General features: G+C 42.3%; 1 protein-coding gene across 2 annotated transcripts in view; it reads right to left on the bottom strand.

Moving 5' to 3' along the window:
* The window catches only part of LOC126473734 (TLC domain-containing protein 2-like), a 49,762-nt gene that overhangs the window by 12,060 nt on the left and 17,974 nt on the right, over positions 1-19,728 (bottom strand). For both annotated transcript variants that reach the window (XM_050100985.1, XM_050100993.1), the window contains 3 exons: positions 16,180-16,262; positions 11,865-11,947; positions 11,619-11,790 (listed from right to left, as the gene is read on the bottom strand). In XM_050100985.1, the coding sequence (XP_049956942.1) occupies positions 11,619-11,790; positions 11,865-11,947; positions 16,180-16,262 (338 nt within the window). The remainder of the gene's footprint in view (positions 1-11,618; positions 11,791-11,864; positions 11,948-16,179; positions 16,263-19,728) is intronic.

Here is a 19,728-nt window from a genome sequence, read left to right as displayed (position 1 = left end):
ACCACAGTGATAGCTTTTATGTTTTCAGGAAGTTTGTTATAAAGCTTAACTCCAATGTGAAATGCACCTTTTTTGGCACAGAGCTGAGCTGATTTGGGTGATACGTAAATTTCTGTTTTGGCTGGTAAGTGATCATGTATAGATCATAGTTTTTTCAGTCGTTAACCTATTACATTTACTTTGATGAATAAAAGAGTTTCTATAATGTACACACATGGTAATGGAGGAATATCAGGTTTCTTCTTTAACAGAGGTTGACAAGAGTCTCTAGGCTTGCATCCAAACAAGATTCTAATAGCCCTTTTGTTTTAGAGTTTCTCTTGAAAGAGACCCCATATCTAAGATGAAAATGAAAGTAGACCTGATATGCATTCATTACTGTTTTCTCATTATAGCATGATTTTAGTGAGCAAAGAAGGTAACATGTTTTGCTGAGTTCTGCATTGAGATATTCCACATGCTTATTCCATTTCATGTTGCTCTGCAGCCTGATTCCTAAGAATTTGGTTTCAGTATTGTTACCACCTAGTTCACATTGTGGAATTTTAGTGCAATGGTTTTTTTACTGTTTATTACAGACAAGCTGATTATTCTGTGACCATATTTACTGACTGCTGTAACTGTTCATTGCTGTCTCCTTTTAATAGAATTGTGGTGTCACCTGAAAATATGATTGTTTTATGTGCATCAACATTTAAGTTTAGATCATTTATGTACAGAAGGGGCCCCATTACTGATCCTTGGGGGTACACTACATTATATTTGCTTATGGTCAGATAGATGTTCAGATACAGTTTTTAGTTCGATTTTTTTGTGCTTTGATGCACAATGTCTGCTTACGATTAGTCCAGAAGGAACTGATCCAGTTGTTGGACAAACCTCTAATACCATATCATTCAAGCTTTGATAGAAGAATTTCATGATCCTTTTTGTTCATCAGGTTTAGGATGGCACTCGTAAATAGTAGTTTTTGACCTCTTATTTCTGAATCCTTGTTGTTCATTACATAGGATGTTGTTTTTAGTTATAAATTTCATAAGTTTGTCAGGCATAACTTTTTCTAATACTTTTGAGATGCAGGGGGAAATTGTAATGGGTCTGTAGTTCTTTAAATTATCTTTCTCATCTTTTTTATATACTGGAATAACTTTTGATGTTTTCAATACATCAGGGAAAGTGCCTGCCTGAAGTAAGCTGTCACATAAGTGTGTGAGTATTTCAATTAGGTTTGATGTTGTTGCAGGTACACCATCAAAACACTTCACACAGCCTTTGATTTATTAGCTGAATTATAAATGTATTCATCATTATGCATTGTTGTTGCTGTCCCCTTGGAATCCAGCTGTTTGTTCTAGAGTTCCCCCATACGGTTACAGTTTTCAGTGTATAAAAGATGATGTAGCTCAGCCAGGTGGTGGAAAAAAACTGCTACAATTACACTGGAGAATAATGATGCCGATGTACTGAGAGTCAATAAAGGACCAAGTAGGCAGGTTATGCCCTACACTCACTGGTTGCAAGGTTATGGCATCAACACAAATAGGTTCCGGGTTCTGTTGTGTGGTGCGAAGTGGGGCCACAGGGGCCTCCATAATTTGCACCTCAGCCATAGGAGTGGAACAAGCGGGATCTGATGATGTGGGGGCCACCAGAATGTCCTTCTTGGAGGAATTTTTCTTGGTCTTCCTCTCCTTAGAGAATTCCGATAATTGTGAGGGCTTCTCTGAATCAGTTTCAGATAAAGCTGATGATCGCATAGCCCTGTGACCAGTAGCCTCTGGCTCCTTTGGCTGCTGGCTGGCGTCCAGTTTTAGACTGGTGGAAACTTACAAAGAAGTGTCCCAAGGGACGTCTTCCTGCCAAGAGAAGCCAGAGAAAAGCATTTCATCTCCGGCTAGGAGGTGGGGTCCCTGTCGGGTGGGTAGCCACTGATCCCAAAGTACATGTGGTGGTAGCAGCAAGAGGGGAGCCCCCAACCATCAGGTGAACAAACATGGTTGAGCGACCCTGAGGGCCCACAGTAGGAGGTGTACCAGATGGGAGTACTATCGCCAATGGGGGCAACATTGTCGTAGCTGTAGCGTATGACATTGTTGTACATGATGGGTGCAACTGCTCATACTTCTTCCTGTTGAAACTCTTGTATTCTTGTAACTTCTTCTCTCTCTGGAAAACAGTGAAATCAGGTGAGCAGGGAGAATGGTGCTTTCCACAGCTGACACAGATGGGGGGAGGGGGGGCATAAGGAGCATGCATAAGGAGCATTCACATGCAGCACTCACTCACAATCTCTACAGATGGGGCTAGAGTTGCAACACGAGGACAGTTGCCCAAATTTCAAGCACTTGAAGTACCTCGTGGGGGGGGGGGGGGGGGGGAGGAACATACGGTTTCACGTCACATCAGTATACCACCACCTTGACCTTTTCACGCAACGAATCACCCTCAAAGGCCAAGATGAAGGAACAGGTAGCAACCCTATTATCCTTTGGCCCCCTATGTACATGATGGACAAAGTGTACATCCCATCATTCCATGTTGGCACATAGCTCATCATCGAATTGTAAGAGCAGGTCCCTGTGGCAAATGCCCTGAAGCATATTAAGACTTTTATGGGGAGTTAAAACCACCAGTATGTCACCCAGCTTGTTACAAGAGAGCAGTTCCTGTGACTGGGCACGGGATGATGATGTGATCAGAACTGATCCACTCTTCATTTTAGAAATGGTTGCAACTTCCCCAAACTTGTCCCTCGTAGTTTCTACAAAGAATAAAGGCTTTGTGGCCAAGACAGAATCCCCATTATTCCTTCTGAAACCTAAGTATTGGGGGACCTAAGTACTGGGGGAGTATTTCTCTGCTTCCTGCTAAGCCCTACATTCCTCCCATGACATAGCCAGGGAAGGGAATGCTTTGGGTCATATCTCTCTGCATTAAAAGAGGACTGTCCTTTCACTGAGACTGCAGAGGCCATATGGCCACCAGCAGGAGGTAACTTCATCCACTTCATGTGCAGCCCATCCGCCACGGTTACACCCACTCCAAATGGGGGCTCTCCCCATGGGCAATGCCCAGCCTCAGCAATGGCTACCTGGCCAATAATCCATTGCCCAGTGTCCCTGTGCACCAGTCATGATAGGCACATACTCCTTGGCATACATGGGGAGTTTTCAGCTCAGGCACCAACAGTCTGATCCCTGCATGGTCAGGGGGCTACCACCGTACATGTACCTGACGATCCCCCCCCCCCCCCCCCCCCACACACACACACACACATACACACACAACAGGATGGCTACCGTGCTTGGTTTTGGGTGTATTACCTCATTAACGGGAAGGGTGCAATGATGGAATGACACAAAGGTGGAGCTTACACTGCACTGGGCAACCTTCCCTGCACGATCCACACTTCTGGAGAATTTTGAAAATTGGTAGCAGGTCAAACCCATAAATGGGGACCATGTGCCTATTTAATGAAAAGTTTACGAGAAAATGCCAGAAATGGATACTTGAGTCCAATCATAAACCGGCTTCAAGCAGGGTCTGTACCAAGAAAACCATCAATGGAGAGGCAAAGGGGGAAAGGATAGTGGAAGTATAAGCTTGCAGCACAGAAAGGAGTAATGCTACAAAGGCCGGGGCCCTGTAGAAACCAAGCCCCTACTCATAAGAGTTGTGAACCTCCTGGAGAGGTGGAGAGCGAGGGGGGGGGGGGGGTGTCATGGCTAAAATCTATGTAAACTAGAGCTTAACTAAATATATATGTTAAAAAATTTACACATTTGACAATGTGGTAATTACTGTCAACAGCTGCCTTTGCTCAAATACGTAAAATAAAGGAAAGGTAACCTCTCACCTATAGCTGATTGACAAGTGGCCATAGAAACACACATCAGAAAGCACTGTTTACATTAGCTTTAGAGCTTTTTACTCTTTCTCTCATAAATGTGCTTGCATTTACACACACACACACACACACACACACACACACACACACACACACACAGAAGAGGGGAAGAGAAGGATGATGAGGCAGGGAGGGGTGTAGCACAACAGTGTGAGGCAGGTCTTTTGACAGATGACTCGGCAGCTGCACAACAAGATGAAAGGAATTCAGAGCTGGAGCATGTTAAGTGGTACAGGTAGAGAGTGGGGGAAAGAGAGGGGAACAAAGAAGAGGAAGGTGGAGAGGAGGGAGGGAGGGAACGGGAAGAGTGAGACAGAGGGGATGGGGAATGGAGGTGTGTGTGTGTGTGTGTGTGTGTGTGTGTGTGTGTGTGTGTGTATGGTTTGAGGTTTTCGGGTGCTAAACAGCCGTGGTCATCAGCGCCCAAATGCATAGAAACAGTAACACATGCGGTGAAGGGACGAAGACGGACAGAGAATAAGGAGAACGGCTAAAAGACACAGACCTGACGCATTTCAAAATCCTCACATACAGAGGCAAAACAAGAGAAGGAGAAACGCACTAAAAAAGGAAAGCAAACACAAGGAAGAGAGAACAGAAATCGAAGTGAAACAAGTAGGTAATCGTGACTGGCGGACATCTTACCTAAAACCTGGGTGAGCCAGTCACCCAGCAGCACATTAAAATCCTCTCCCTAAAATCTGAGGCAACAAATTGGACAGGACACAAAACCGTAAGACCTTAACCACAGTCGTTGCGTCGTCTTGCAAAATAGAGGACAAATCCGGTGCAAGGAAACCACCGCCCTCTGGTCAGAGAATAAAGGACAGTCAAGTAAAATGGGGCGGACAGTAATCTGGACGCCACAAGCACTGCAGATTGGGGGGTTCTCCCGCCAGAGTAAAAAACCATGCGTTAAGGGACTGTGCCCGATGCGGAGGCGAGTGAGGAGAACCTCATCCCACCTGCATGACTGGTAGGACATACGCCATGGACGCGTGGTGGCCTTGGCCAGACGCAGCTTATTTTCACAGACTGCCAGCCACTTCTCTTCCCATTGACGCATAACACGAAAATGCAAAAGGGGGGTAACAGCGGGACAGCACATTCAACAACGTGAGGGAAGGCACATGCATCTCTGGCAGCCACATCCGCCAGTTCGTTTCCCCTAATACCCACGTGCCCCGGCACCCAGCAGAAAGAAACCTCCTTCCCCTGCTGCTGCAGGTGGAGTAGGGTATCATGGATGTTCTGGACAACCGTATCTGCTGGGTGCATGTGTTGCATGGTCTGAAGGGCACTCAGGGAGTCAGAACAGATGAGAAACTTAAGACTGGGAACACATCTCATGTGCTCCAATGCCCGCAAGATCGCAAACAATTCGGCATCAAAGATGGTAAACGCCGCAGGAAGCCGTAACTTGACGACTCGATCAGGGAAAACAACAGCACAACCAACAGAGTCCCCCTGTTTAGAGCCATCCGTAAATACTGGTACATGGTCGAGATGCAGGTTTAAAATATCATAAAATAAGGAGATAAAAACAAATGCAGGAGTGCAGCTCCTCTGGTACTCTGAAAAGTCTAAAAGGATGCTGGGCCTCTGGAGCAACCAGGGAGGCAGGTGGGTAAAACCCTGGAGTTGGGGTGCCACATGCTCCACACCAAGGGACTCTAGCAAATGCTTGGCACGAATCCCAAATGGTCTCGTTGCCCTGGGACGACTGGAAAAAGAGACGTTCCATAGGCAGTCGGGCAATGGTAGGGTACGCAGGGGAGGTAGGACAGGCAAGGAATTGACACACCCGTCACACCATGAGGAGTTTCCGCCGGATGGCGAGCGGCGGTTCCGCTGCCTCAGTACACAGGCTGGGGATGGGTCTGGTACGGAAATGCACCAGTGGCCTGCCTAAAACCCTCATGGTGTACTGCGTCAAGAATCTTCAGATACGAAGGTCTCGCTGACCCATACACAGTGCATCCATAGTCAAGAGGCGACCGGACAAAAGCCCTATAAAACTGCAGCAGATGCGCCCGATCTGCTCCCCAGGACCGATGGCTCAGACACTTCAAAATATTCAGTGCCTTCTTCACAGTCCATGCCTCTAATCACTTTATCGTAAGCTGCAGCTGCCGACAAGCAGTGACAAGAACAGAAAACAGCAAGATCGTCCACAAACAAGGAGCACTGGGCAGGACTCCGGATAGTGGACGTGACACTGTTAATGGCGACGGCAAAGAGGGTGACACTTAAAACGCTTCCCTGAGGAACACCATTCTCCTGCACGTACAAATCAGATAGCACATTACCAACCCGATATCGAAAGAGGCGGCGGGAAAGAAAGGACCGAATGAAGATGGGGAGATGGCCACGAAAGCCCCACTGATGGAGTTGATTGAGGATAAGGCGGCGCCAAGTAGTGTCATACGCCTTATTAATGTCCAAGAATACACCTAGACAATGCTGGTTACGTAGGAAGGCCTGCTGGATGGCGCCTCAAGCAGGGTCAAGTTGTCTATAGTTGAACGACATCTCCGAAAGCCACACTGAGAGTGGCTAAGGAGCTGCCTGGTCCCGAGCAGCCAAACCAGGCGACGGTTGACCATGCATTCCAATGTCTTCCCGACACAGCTCGTCAAAGCAATACTCCGATAACTACTGGGATGCATTCGGTCCTTCCCCGGTTTGAGGAGGGGAATCAAAATCGCCTCCCTCCACGAGTCAGGGAACGTGCCAGATGACCATATCATATTAAAACAATTCAGGAGAACTTCCTTGGATGGCAGCAACAAGTGCTGCAGCATGCTGTACAGGATTTGATCATGACCGGGCGCAGTATCATCAGCCACAGACAGCGCCGAATCCAGTTCCCACAATGTGAAGGGGCAGTTGTAGGGTTCAGAATTTGGAGACCGGAAGTCCAAGTGACCCTTCTCGATGGCAGTGCGGTAGCGGCAGAAATCTGGATCACAGTTAATAGTGGCAGTATATTCCGCAAAATGCATGGCCATTGTCTGGGCAACGTCTCCCGGCGCCGTGAGGAGACATCCCTGATGCAGCAATGCCGTGACAGGTAGTTGGCTGCGTTTCCCGGAAATCCTCCTGACGGCTTCCCATACTTTCGTAGAACTGGTGGAGCGGGAGATGGAATTCAAGAACGATTGCCATGGCCGTCGTTTGCTCTCTTTAATCACTCGCCGCGCCTTGGCCCTTGCCACCCGTAAGGCCGCAAGATTGTCAGCTGAGGGACGGCACTTGAAGCGGCGCAGAGCTGCACGGCGGGCTCGGATGGCTGAGCGGCACTCAGTGGTCCACCAAGGGACAGGACGTCTCTTGGGATGACTTGAGGACCGTGGGATCGACAATTCAGCAGCTTGGGAGATCACGGCTGTAACATGGTCGACCCATTCGTGGACGCTGGCACGGTGTTCCAAAACAGCCAAATGGCTGAAAAGTGTCCAGTCAGCTCTGCAGAGGTGCCACCTGGGCGGCACTGGTAATTCCACAGCCTCATCCAGGAGGCTAATCCCAAGGGGGAAGTGGTCAATAAAATGGAGGTCAGCAGCAACCTCCCACAGAGCAGAATCCGCGAGTGATGGAGAGCAAAAGGAAAGGTCAATAGCTGACGACAACCCAGAAGCAGTACAGAAATGGGAATGGAGGTAGGGAGGGAGCGAAAGCCAAAACGGGACAGGGAAGAACAGTGGTGGGACAAGGCAGTACACGATCTAGATGGAGAAGGAATGGTGTGGATAGAAGAAAGAAGGGAAAAGAATGTGAGGCAAGGGAAACAGGTTAGTGGAGATTGCCAGAGTGCAAGATATGCTGGAGCAACAATTCCCAACTGTAAGGTTCTGAGAAACTAATGCTGGAAGGAAGTATTCAAATGCTGAAATAATGAATCAGCTGTAGTCATATGGGTTGTGATGCACAGCATGTTCGGCAACCAGATGGTCGAGTCTGCAGTTTGCCACAGTTTGGCAGTGGGCATCCATGCGAGTAGACAACTGATTACTTGTTATGCCCACAATGAATGCTGCATAGTAACTGATGCATAGATGGTATATAACACGGCTACTTTAACATGTGGACCTGCCTTTTATAGGGTAGGAAATGCCTGTGACAGTATTGCGTAGCAGGTGGTGGGTGGGTGGGTGTGCAGGAGAGGTCGACCACAAGGGAAAGACTCATGAGGTGCAGAACTGGGAGCAAAATTGGAATAGTGATAAACAAGGATTTCTGTAGATTGGATGGGCTGTGGAAAACAACTTTATGTGATGTGGGTAGGATTCTGGGTGGAATATCCCTCATGTCAGGTCATGACAAAAGGTCATCAAAGCCCTGGTTGTGCTTTTCAAGACCAGGGTGATACTGGGTGATCGGAGGAGTGCTGGTCAGTGGCTAATTAACAGGTTTACTGGAGTAAGAGGAAGAGATGCACAGGAGATTTGTTTGAGAATGAGCTGGTGAAGGCTCTGGTAAGCTTATCAGTATATTTTGACAACTCATGCTTGCTTTCCACTACAGACTGCAGCATACATGGGTGGAGAGGCTGTAAGGAAGTGTCTTTCTGACATGGAATGGATGACAGCTGTCAAAGCAAAGGCACTGTTGGTGGTTGGTGCACTTGATATGAGCAGACTATTTATGGACCCATCTGAGAGATGGAAATAGACGTCTCGGAAGGTGGCTTGATGAGTTGAGGAAGAGCAGGTGAGATGTTGACGTTATGGAGGTTCTTCCTGCTGTGAGTCCAGGTCATGAAAATGTCATCAATGAACCTGAACTGGGCAAGGGGTTTTAGATGTTGACTGGCTAGGAAAGATTCCTCCAGATGGACCATAAACAAGTTGGCATAGGCTGTGCCACATGAGTAGCCATGGCAGTACCACAAATTTGTTTACAGATTTGGCCTCTGAATGTGAAATAACAGTGGGTCAGGATGTGGTTGGTTAGAAAAATTAGTAAAGAGATGATAGGTTTGGTATCAGGATGACGTCGGAAAAGGTGGTGTTCTGTGGCTGGCTATGTGCGTGGAGCATGGTGGGTGTAAAGGACATCAAATTCACAGAGTTCAACAAGGAATCCGTTGATAATGCGACAAGAAGTGTGGAAAGGCCATAAAGGAAGTGAATGGTGTCTTTGAGTGTAGGATGGAAGGTTACAGACAACAGTTTAGAAGTATTGGTCATCAAAGGCAGAGATTCTGTATGTGGAAACATTGTACTCAGCCACTATGGGATAACAAGTACAAGACCTGTGGGGTTCAGTCTGTCAGAGTTTGGGGAGTAAGGAAAAGGTAGGAGTGCAGGTGATTGCTGGTGTGAGAAGAGAGATGGATTCAGATGTCAGGTTTTGGGATGGACTTACGGACTTGAGGGGCAGCTGAAGGTCCTGTTAGACTTCCGGGATGGGATCACAGGCATACGGTTTGTATGCAGAGGTGTGAAGGTTGTCGGAGACCCTTTGGTCTGAGAAAAACATGTACGGTACGTGAATACATGTACTTAATAGTGCCATTATAGTTTGGTGTGTGATGGTAAATCTATGCACAGAAGAATACTATAATTGCCTGTAGTACAAACAGCTACCAAGTTAACATTTGCTGTTCAAATAAGGATATGTACAATACAGTTTTATTTATTTTTCTCCAGGGCTACAACAAACTTTTCTCCAACTCTTCCATGAAGAAATAAAGAACTACCAATGACAATATGCCAGTGGCCTACACCAAGCCCTTTTCTAAATCTCTTTACCTGCTATATTCCATCCATTCAAAAAGTTCCAACACTGATTCTAGTCATGACATATAAGCAATGTCACCGCAGTAACTACAGTGGCAGCTTGAACCAACAACTGTAAACAACAGATGTGCATTCTACCAGTCAGATATGAGCATGCAGTATGTAGTAGTGGCCATATGGTATAATGGAAATGTCGTGTGGCTAGAGCCTCCCGTCGGGTAGACTGTTCGCCTGGTGCAGGTCTTTCGATTTGACACCACTTCGGCGACCTGCGCGTCGATGGGGATGAAATGATGATCATTAGGACAACACAACACCCAGTCCCTGAGCGGTGAAAATCTCCGACCCAGCCGGGAATCGAACCCGGGCCCTTAGGATTGACAGTCTGTCACGCTGACCACTCAGCTACCGGGGCGGACGCCATATGGTTGTAGTGTGTCAAAGCTGTTGTATTACAAATCACAATGGAGTAACATCTCTAAATCAAGTATTCAATACATTCTCCAGAGTGTTTTGAAGAAAATGCATGCAAAATTTGTCCTGCACACCTTGACTAAAAAAATTACAAAAGTGTAGAAATTCACATAAAGCGTCAACACTTTGGTGAAGTAATCAAAATTCATGCCAATGTAATGCAACAGTTGACGAACATCACAAAGAAAGACTGTTCTGACAGTTTCACATTTTATGTGCTGTATTCAAGTGGTGGGAGACTATGTAGAATACCTGAAGCATTAAAACAAACAATGGAAAATCCAGGATGGCATGTAACAATTCGAAAGAAGGAAAGTTGCCACGCACCATATAGCGGAGATACTGAGCCGTGAAAGGCACAATAAAAAGATTCATACAATCACAGCTTTCGGCCATTAAGGCCTTTGACATTATTCTCTATTTTTTATTAATCTTATCTCAAAACTTTTTGGACTGACAGCACATGTCACACCCACCAACATTGGACAATCCTTGGCTTTGGCAGTTCCAATTATTTCCAGGGAGTCACTCTCTCTCCCACAACCTACACATTTGTGGCAAACATAACTGTCCACTCATTAATTTGTTATTTGAGTACAGTTTCATTCTCACCTCTGCCTGTTGTATAATTTGTTTTCATTTTGCTGTCCATCACCTTGTCATTACCATTATTTTTTCCCTCTTTCTTCTATGGTTCGTATGTCTTTTTTCTATTACTGCACCTTTTCTACTATTTGCTTCTCGGTTTTCCCTTGCTGCCAATCATTCAAATCTATTATACTGTCAACATTTACTGTTGATTTTCTTCTGGTCTTGTCTTGATGTGTTTCTCTTGAGTTGGAGCAATAGGTCATTTTCCTAAATAATGCTAGATTGGTCACATTATCTCCAATTCCTCTCTCTCATTAGCCTGATGCAACCTTATGCTCAATTAGTTACCTTCGTTTCATGACTTCCCACATGTTCCTGCCTTTGTGATGCTACTTAGTAATTACCCAGTTTTCCTATACAAGGATAAATTCAGTAACGATGGTCTGCTTCTTAAAATAACTATTCACTGTTACTTTGGAAAATGCGGTCATTTTTGTGTTGGCCCTATATGCCTACTGTTTTGCTACTGATGTATCATTGCATTACTAACAGGTACAGTTTTCAAAAAAAATTGTCTATGTACTGTAAATGTAAAACAGGACTTATATCGGAAAGTTAAATGGAAAATGCTTAGTGAACAACTCTTCACGTACCTAGCCTTTCCCCTTTTCTGTTACTTTGCCAAGCCTATACTTTAGTCATAACAGTTGTTCAAAAAACATGCTTCTCTGTCTAATGACAGCTATTTCTCCAAACACTTAACACAACACACACCTGTCAAAAGCTTCAAAATTTCTGTGCACTTCTTCTCTGAATTACAAGGTAATTTAAGAACACTAAATATGAAGAAAATTATAATTCTGATTGAAAAATACCAGTTGCTAATGAGGAATAATACATACCTAAGTTCAATGTACTATTGAGTCGATAAAGGGAATCACGTTTATTAATGCCTTGTATCAACATCAGTTGTCTTGTATGCAGGAAAACGCTGTTAACTTCAACTAACAAAGCCACCAGGCCATACCCCAGGTAGAATCGTGTTGTCACGGATAGACCAAAACATAGAAGCACCTGAAACATGGGTGTTTTACATGCATGTGGCCACACCTACAATTAAATGAATCACATTACAGAATGACACTTACAAAGATGTGATGGATCATGAGTTCATAGCTACTTCTTTTTCTGTGATGCAGTATCATGTCTATCAGGTCATACGCGAAATAACCTGGAACATTATAAGTACATTCAGACAAAGAAAATATTTTTCATTACAACTCAACAAAAATATCAAACCACACACCTTGATGTTATAACAATAAATAAATCTGTACTCTACTGCTTGTGTATGGTAATATTTTACTTCACTTACAAAGATAGACATACAACCTAATTATTCACACATGCTTGAACAATCAAACAAAGATACATGTGGAGAATACACTGTTTTGAGGCAGCTCACATAATTAATGAAATCCCCTGATATGTTAACAATAGTCTCACTATTTGCTAGTTTATCAAATGTCATTTTCATAGTGAGCACTTGTAAAAATAGTAAAAAAGACTCGCAATAACAACAATAGAAGAAGCAGAAATTTACAACATTTGAAAGGAACAATACTCAGGTCACGGAAGGAGTAGAGTAATGGTAATGTTCTTTACAAGTTGTTCTCTGCACTGTCATCTGCTGTTACACCATAGGGTGATTAGCAACACATCACAATTTTATTGTGAAAATATTTTTTTCAAGGATAATGAGTGTGGTTGTGATATATTTCACATATGATTCAGACTTAGTTCTTATGCTCATGTTCCTCAATGAAAACGATCCAGCTGTGTGTTTCAAACAAATGAGGCCCTGGGTTAACAGTGAAACCGATAGCACCTGGCTGACCCCTAAAGTGTTATCTAGGATGAAAATGTTTAATCAGAGCACGAACTGAGAAAAGATTGATTTGTTTTACAAATTAACACCTAGTGCTGTTGATCAATGTGCGAAAAGACGGCTGCTCAAGGACTCTGAAATGCAGTCCTAGAATGTAATGTAGATCCAAGATCTACATAATAAAAGGATTGAAAACCCACCTATCAGGAACGTCATCTATATGACACCCATGCAGTTACTGTGCTTTTTAGTGGTACAATGAGTATGAAACTTTATTATCTCATCAAAAAACAAAACTTACTGTATTTTTTGCCAGGTGACAATTGTCACAATTTATGATGAGACAATAACTGTAACCTTGGATTAATATTCAGGCATACTACACAACTGAATGAACTTTAAAAGGCCGCATGGGTTCAACAGGATGGGACCATGATCTACTCTTGATTTTGAAAGAAAAATAGATCAACCAGTTGATTTCTTTATGTAGTGACAGTGTTCTGTCCTCTGGCAGTCCAATTAAAATGGGCTTATACAATTGTTGTCATTGTTATTATTATTATTATTATTATTATTATTATTGTGAAGATGATGATGTGTTAGTGGGTATCGCGGATTTATTTTAGCTGTATAGTTTAACTGAAGTTAATTACACCAGATATACATTTACGAGGGCTATCCACAAAGTACATTACGTTTTGGAATTAAAAATAAATAAAGTATTGGAAATTTTTTTTTATTATATACAGATGAAAGCCACACTTAAATACTACATAGTTGCCATTTAAATTAAGGCACTTATCGTAGCGATGGATGAGCTTGGAAATTCCTTCGTCGTAAAATTCGGCCGCCTGCGCCTTCAACCACGTGGCGACTGTCTTTTGGGACAGAAAAGGTGTGATTTTTGTGGATTTCCTGGAAAGAGGCACTAAATAAACTCTCAAAGATATTTCCAAACTCTGCACAACCTGAGAAGAGCAATACAAAACAAGCGCAGGGGAAAGTTGGGCTCAAAGATCTTGCTGATTCACGACAACGCCCGGGCCCACACGGCAAATGTCACTCGTGAAGTTCTCGAATCTTTTAAGTGGGAGTTGTTTCCTCATCCTCCGTGCAGTCCCAACCTGGCACCGAGCGACTTCCACTTATTCCCAGCAATGAAGAAGTGGTTGGCTATGCAGCGTTTTGATGATGACACACAGCTTCAAGAAGAGGTAACCACATGGTTGAAGGTGCAGGCGGCCGAATTTTATGACGAAGGAATTTCCAAGCTCGTCCATCGCTACGATAAGTGCCTTAATTTAAATGGCAACTATGTAGAAAAGTAGTATTTAAGTGTGGCTTTCATCTGTATATAATTAAAAAAATTTCCATTACTTTATTTATTTTTAATTCCAAAACGTAATGTACTTTGTGGATAGCCCTCGTATATTGTTGTGTTATTTGGCTTATTGGTGAACAGTGTTTATTCGCACTTGGTGGATCTTGATGAGCTGATTTAGCTATGCAGGTAATGATGATTATATTTCTCCTGCTTCAGAAATGGCTCATTATTTTTCATATATCGACATTTTGTCTTGGATGGCAATGAGGACATCATTTTACATATAAAATAAGCAAATTTATTTTGATATCAGCAGTCATGGCTTATTTATTTTACCTTCTTTTGTGAAAGTCACTGTTTTGCTGTTAGTTGGTATCATGTATTTCTGTTTAACTAAGCAGGTTAAGTGAAATTGTTGGTAGTAGCATTTAAACCAGAAGAAGAACTAAAATCGAAGTGAAATATTTGTAAGACAAAAACACGGAAGTGCATTAAAAAACACAATGAGGCAAACAAAAGAATGAATATATGGACAACAAGAGAGAAAAAGAAATGGATAGATCAGGCACAGTTAGTAGAAGAAGCAGCAAGACAGGACTATAAAGAACCTGTACAATATCATAGTTAGGCACAGCTACAAAGGCTTGAGGACCATTCAAGGAGCTATTAAATCATGGAAGACAGCCACTGCAGCATGCTACAATGGACCGAGGATTGCTTTGAGAAGCCTAAAAAAATGCAAAGGCTCCACACTTAGACAATATAGCACCAAAGCTCTTAAAAGCCAACAAAGAAATTAATGTTAAAATTCTTCACCTCTTGCTGAAGCATTATTTTGCTCAAAGAGAAATCCCCAACAGAGCTGAAAAATGGGTTGATAGTGAAACTCCCAAAAAGCGGGAAATTTGTTACACTGTAACACCTATTGTGGTATTAAACTGTTGTCAGTGTGCAGTAAGATTCTTACCAGAATTTTCTTAAATAGGATTAAAGATTAGCTTGAAAACTGACAGCATAAAGAATGGGCTGATTTTCAGATGTAAAACGGTTGTGGTGATCTTATTAATACTCTTATGTACATCTTAGAGAAAAGTAAAGAATTCAAAACAACCAAATACCTGGCAATCATAGATTTTGAAAAGATCTTCAGTTCCGTGAAAAATCAAGTGGTGTGCAGGTGTTGCAAAGCTATGGTACACCACAGAAAATCCTAAACATCATCAAAGATTTCTATATGGTGGTTACAAAAGTTGTGTGCTCCACAATGGAAATCTCACACAGCCAACAGATTTGTTTTGTAAACAACATTTTTTCTACTTGTTCTTGACACAGCTGTGCAAAGAGCCACAGTACTCAGGGCAAGAGGAACGTAACCGGAATCCGTAAACTTCTGGAGGCAAACAATTTCGTATATGGCATTGTTTTACTGCCTCAAACACTGACATTCTCTGAAAAAAACAGGCAACGAATGTTGGTCTCAAGACAAACAAAGGTAAAAAAGAAGAGTGAACTCTGGGAACATGGAAGAGCCTCTGTTTGTAGGGAAGCAACAGGGGAAGACTGTGCATTTATTCTTGTACCTGGGCAGTATGGTGAGAGAAACTGAAGAAGATGTGAAGAACTGCATACAGAAGGACAATGCTGCCTTCAGACAATTGTATCCAATATGGTGAAACAGAAACATCACACGCAAAATAAAAATTCGTATTTTTAAAACAAATGTGAAGGCTGTCTTATATAGCAGTGAAAGTTGGAAAGCTGACACAAATATAGCATAAGAGTTACAGAGCTTCATAAATGGGTGTGTCTGGCATATCATGAACATCTGGTGGTAAGAAAAAAGGAGTAACAAAGAGCTCTGGAGATGTGGTAGCAGATAGTACACATTAGAGAAAATGGAGATGGTTGTGGCATGCATTGAGAAAGCCAGGCAGGGTAATTGAGAAGAAGGCATTGGAATGGGTTCCCCAGGCAACAAGGAAGAGAGGCAGGCCCAGAGGTACAAGATGGACGACGGTAGATGTGGAAGGAAGGAGAGCTGGCAAGATTTGATCAGAATTGAGGTGGATGTTAAGTTCTCCTGGAAGCCCTCTAACTCTTCTGCCAGAAGAAAGAGCCACTGGCTCCAAAAGCTTGTAAACGAGTGTGTGTGTGTGTGTGTGTGTGTGTGTGTGTGTGTGTTTTCCCCTGCCACCATTTGGTGAGTTATAAAAAAGATACTTACTTTCTGATAGTTTTTACAATTACTTACCAGTGGAAAAGGAAATCACTCCATGGGCAGATGCTGTGTATTTAGATATAAGGTCCTGCCTCATTTCAGGAGACTGCCAGAAGCTAAACAGAAATACATTCATTGTGAACCAAACATTCTAATAATAGTACTTATGGTAGACTACACATGGAGACATGCAGTGTATTCAAGAACCATTTTGTTGATTTGGTTTGGTATCTCTGGGTGATTCATACTGGTAAGTAGCATATGACACTTAACTTACATCATCTTGCTTGGTATAGACAATAGAATGCCCAACAGGCTTTTGCTGTAAAGTATTTTTAGAATTTAAACTGCAATTTTTGACACTTCCAATATAAAATGGATAGCAATTTCATAATTAATGTGCAATAATTCTGTTCTATATGCATATGCTATCAACACATCAATTCAAAATTTTGATGTGACTAGTTTAGCAACAAAGAAGGAATATCCTTGTCAACAATAGCAGTTGTTGGCTAAAGGTGACATCCAATTTAATAGTGCTGTCATTAAACAAAAACTTCCGCTACCAGGAACATTACAATCCCGTCAGTATCCCATACACATCAATGTCATTACTGTATGGTTCCCAGTAGCAGACGTTTTGGAGACGAGTGGCAACAGCTGTCAATAGGTCAGCTTGTTACATCTGTCAATACAACAGATATTTTTCTCAAAAAAAAAAAAAAAAAAAAGGCTCTGAGCACTATGGGACTTAAAGTTCTTTGGTCATCAGTCCCCTAGAACTTAGAACTACTTAAACCTAACTAACCTAATGACATCGCACACATCCATGCCCGAGGCAGGATTCGAACCTGCGGCCGTAGCGGCCGCGCGGTTCCAGACTATAGCGCCTAGAACCGCTCGGCCACTCCGGCCAGCTCAAATTAACAGTTTTCTCATTTGACCCAAAGTGATTCATCATGATCCCACAATAATGTTTTACCAATAAAATCCTTTCAGACCTATAATCTTCTTTTTATTTTAGAAGCAATCATACATTATTATGACAAGCACAATCAGTTTTGGTCACGAGTTAACAAACGTGCCATTCTGCAAAAGGGAAAGAAGAAAAAGATTGCATTAAAACCTTAAATTCTGTAAAATATTGCCCTTGTAAGTAATGTAAAATAATCATACTTGTTCAGGTAGCATTCTGCAAACTAATTCTGTTGCCAGTTATAACTGTTAACATATTATGTGATACTGCGTAAAAAGAGCTGTGAATAATAAGTGAATCATTTTCGCCCCAAACAGAGCACCCTTTTTTTCCTTTCAGTGTTCTTTACACTTCCATGTCATTAACAGGTTTATACAAAACACACAGCTGATCACTCACCTTAAAGTCTTCATACACAGCTACACCCGCTAGAGAGTTAGGAACAAAGTCATTAAAGACAGATCTCTGCTTCAGATTGGACAAGGATGACATAACAAATTTTTGTTAAAAGATGCATACTGTCATTTGGCTCAAGTAATTCAGTGAAACTCAGAAAACATAATTCATGATTCATGGACAGGGATTTGATCCGCTTCACTCCCAAATGGAAGTCCAGTCTACTTGGTAAGCTAGATTAGGGACATCATGATAGCATCCAACATGTATGCGACAACCACCAAGGAAGCAGTGAAGTGGGCCTCACACAAAAATACTAGATTTCACCACTGAATTTGCTGATGACAGCATTCTTGGGCCCATTAAAGCCTGAGGCATTTGTAGTTTCTGGGCAATGGAAACCACACCAATGTTATGCAGATACCAGTACAGCTTACAGTAGGGTTACTTAGGCCCAATAAATGTAATAAGTTCTCCACCATCACATAAATACTATGGACAATTCCGTATGTTCTATTGGAGCTAATATAAGAGTACTCCATCTGCAACACTCTTACTCTTCGGTTAGCATGTGCTAGTTGGAAAAAAGTCTGCCATTCTGGCAGGAGGAGCACTGTTGAGTCGAAGCGGCAGTGTTTCCAGTATACACCAAGGGCATATGTGAGTAGTTATTGTTTGGAGCGAGAAGTGTTAGTCAGATCGTAAAGATGAGAATTGATTGCAGTAAGAGCTAAAGACATGTTGAGACAAAGAACTGTATTAAGACGTTGAGTGCTTATTAATAAAAGTTAAGCAGAAAGAGCAAGTGTTAGCCTTTCCAGTGTGAGTAGAACTGAAATTACTGATAGGAAATAATGCAAATTAAGAACATGTAGGAGACTGCAGTAAAAGTTGAAACTAGTATCAATGAAAGACTCAAGTTCAATAAAATGCGACTTCTCTGGGATGACAAAAGGGAACTGATAAACTAAGTTTATACAAATTGTTTTGGAATTTATAACAGACCCTGATCACATGTAACTATCAAGTCAATGGCCATTAATTACAGACACAATATGAGCAATAGATAGACAGTTTATTTCTATGTTGGACATTTAAGAAGTCTTCGTTAAAGTCCAATTGTCAAACAGCTAAATCAACAATAATACATGTGCATTTATTGTCTTTGTTTACAGCTAAATAAACAATAATACATGTGCATTTATTGTCTTTGTTTAAAGTCCAATTGTCAAACAACTAAATAAAAAGTAATACATGTGCATTTAAGGGAGATCTTAGAAATGATGTACCGTGTCATGATACAATCTTCTGATCTGAAATTTTTCAGAAAGGAAGTGTGAAATCTGGAACTATGCAAGGCAACAATAGGGAACTACTAACAGCGCAAATGGCAGCAGTTAGTAACATATGAGGAAGATGTGATGTGTAAGTGAAATAATGAACACAACAGTCATGGAGAACAGAAGAAGAACATGTAGGGAGAGGCAGCTAACAGAATTTTAAGTTACGCTAGCTAGAATCAGAAAGAAAGATGGAAGAGACTGACCCAGAAATCACGGAAATGTCAGGAACAAGGGCAAGAGTTTTATTTAATGGATGAAAGAGTGGAAGTGAAAGATAGTAGTACATCAATCTCGTGAATTCAGCCAAGAAAACACACAGTGTAAAAGAAAGAAGATAGAATAGGAACAAACCCAGACAAGTACTGGAGGGGAAAGGTATTTAGATATGCAGACATTCTTAGCAATTATGAATGCACAACTGCTTAGGAGTCTTGAGCTTAGAAAAGATTGAGGAAAAGACAAAGGAAAACACAGCTGAACTGATGGAAGAATTAATGCGAAAGTTTCAGGAAAATACAGTCAAAATGAGAGAAGTGAAGGCTCAACAAGCAGAATTCCTCACAAAATGGAATGAACAAATCAAAAAGTATGAAGACTGAGCATCAGAAGGTGAAGAAGCAGGCCTGAGTAGCAAGTCAAATTAACTGTGACAAGTTGTGTAGCCGACTAGTCAGCTCGACGCACAGCTGGACTCTGTATGCAGTGAGGCAAAAACCATCACAGAAAAAATAACCAAAGATTAGGGAAAATAGTGAGGCGAAGAGTGCAGAAGCCAAGTCACATGAGTGAATACAATTGCTGACACTGTGAATGATAACTTAGGTACCGTCCTAAGGGAAATCTTATAGAAGTAAGCTGTAACCATTA

Source organism: Schistocerca serialis, chromosome 1 (assembly GCF_023864345.2).
Source record: "Schistocerca serialis cubense isolate TAMUIC-IGC-003099 chromosome 1, iqSchSeri2.2, whole genome shotgun sequence".
Taxonomy (NCBI): Eukaryota; Metazoa; Arthropoda; class Insecta; order Orthoptera; family Acrididae; genus Schistocerca; species Schistocerca serialis.
Note: the sequence above shows the minus strand (reverse complement) of the source record. Positions and strands in the feature narration are given on the sequence as shown.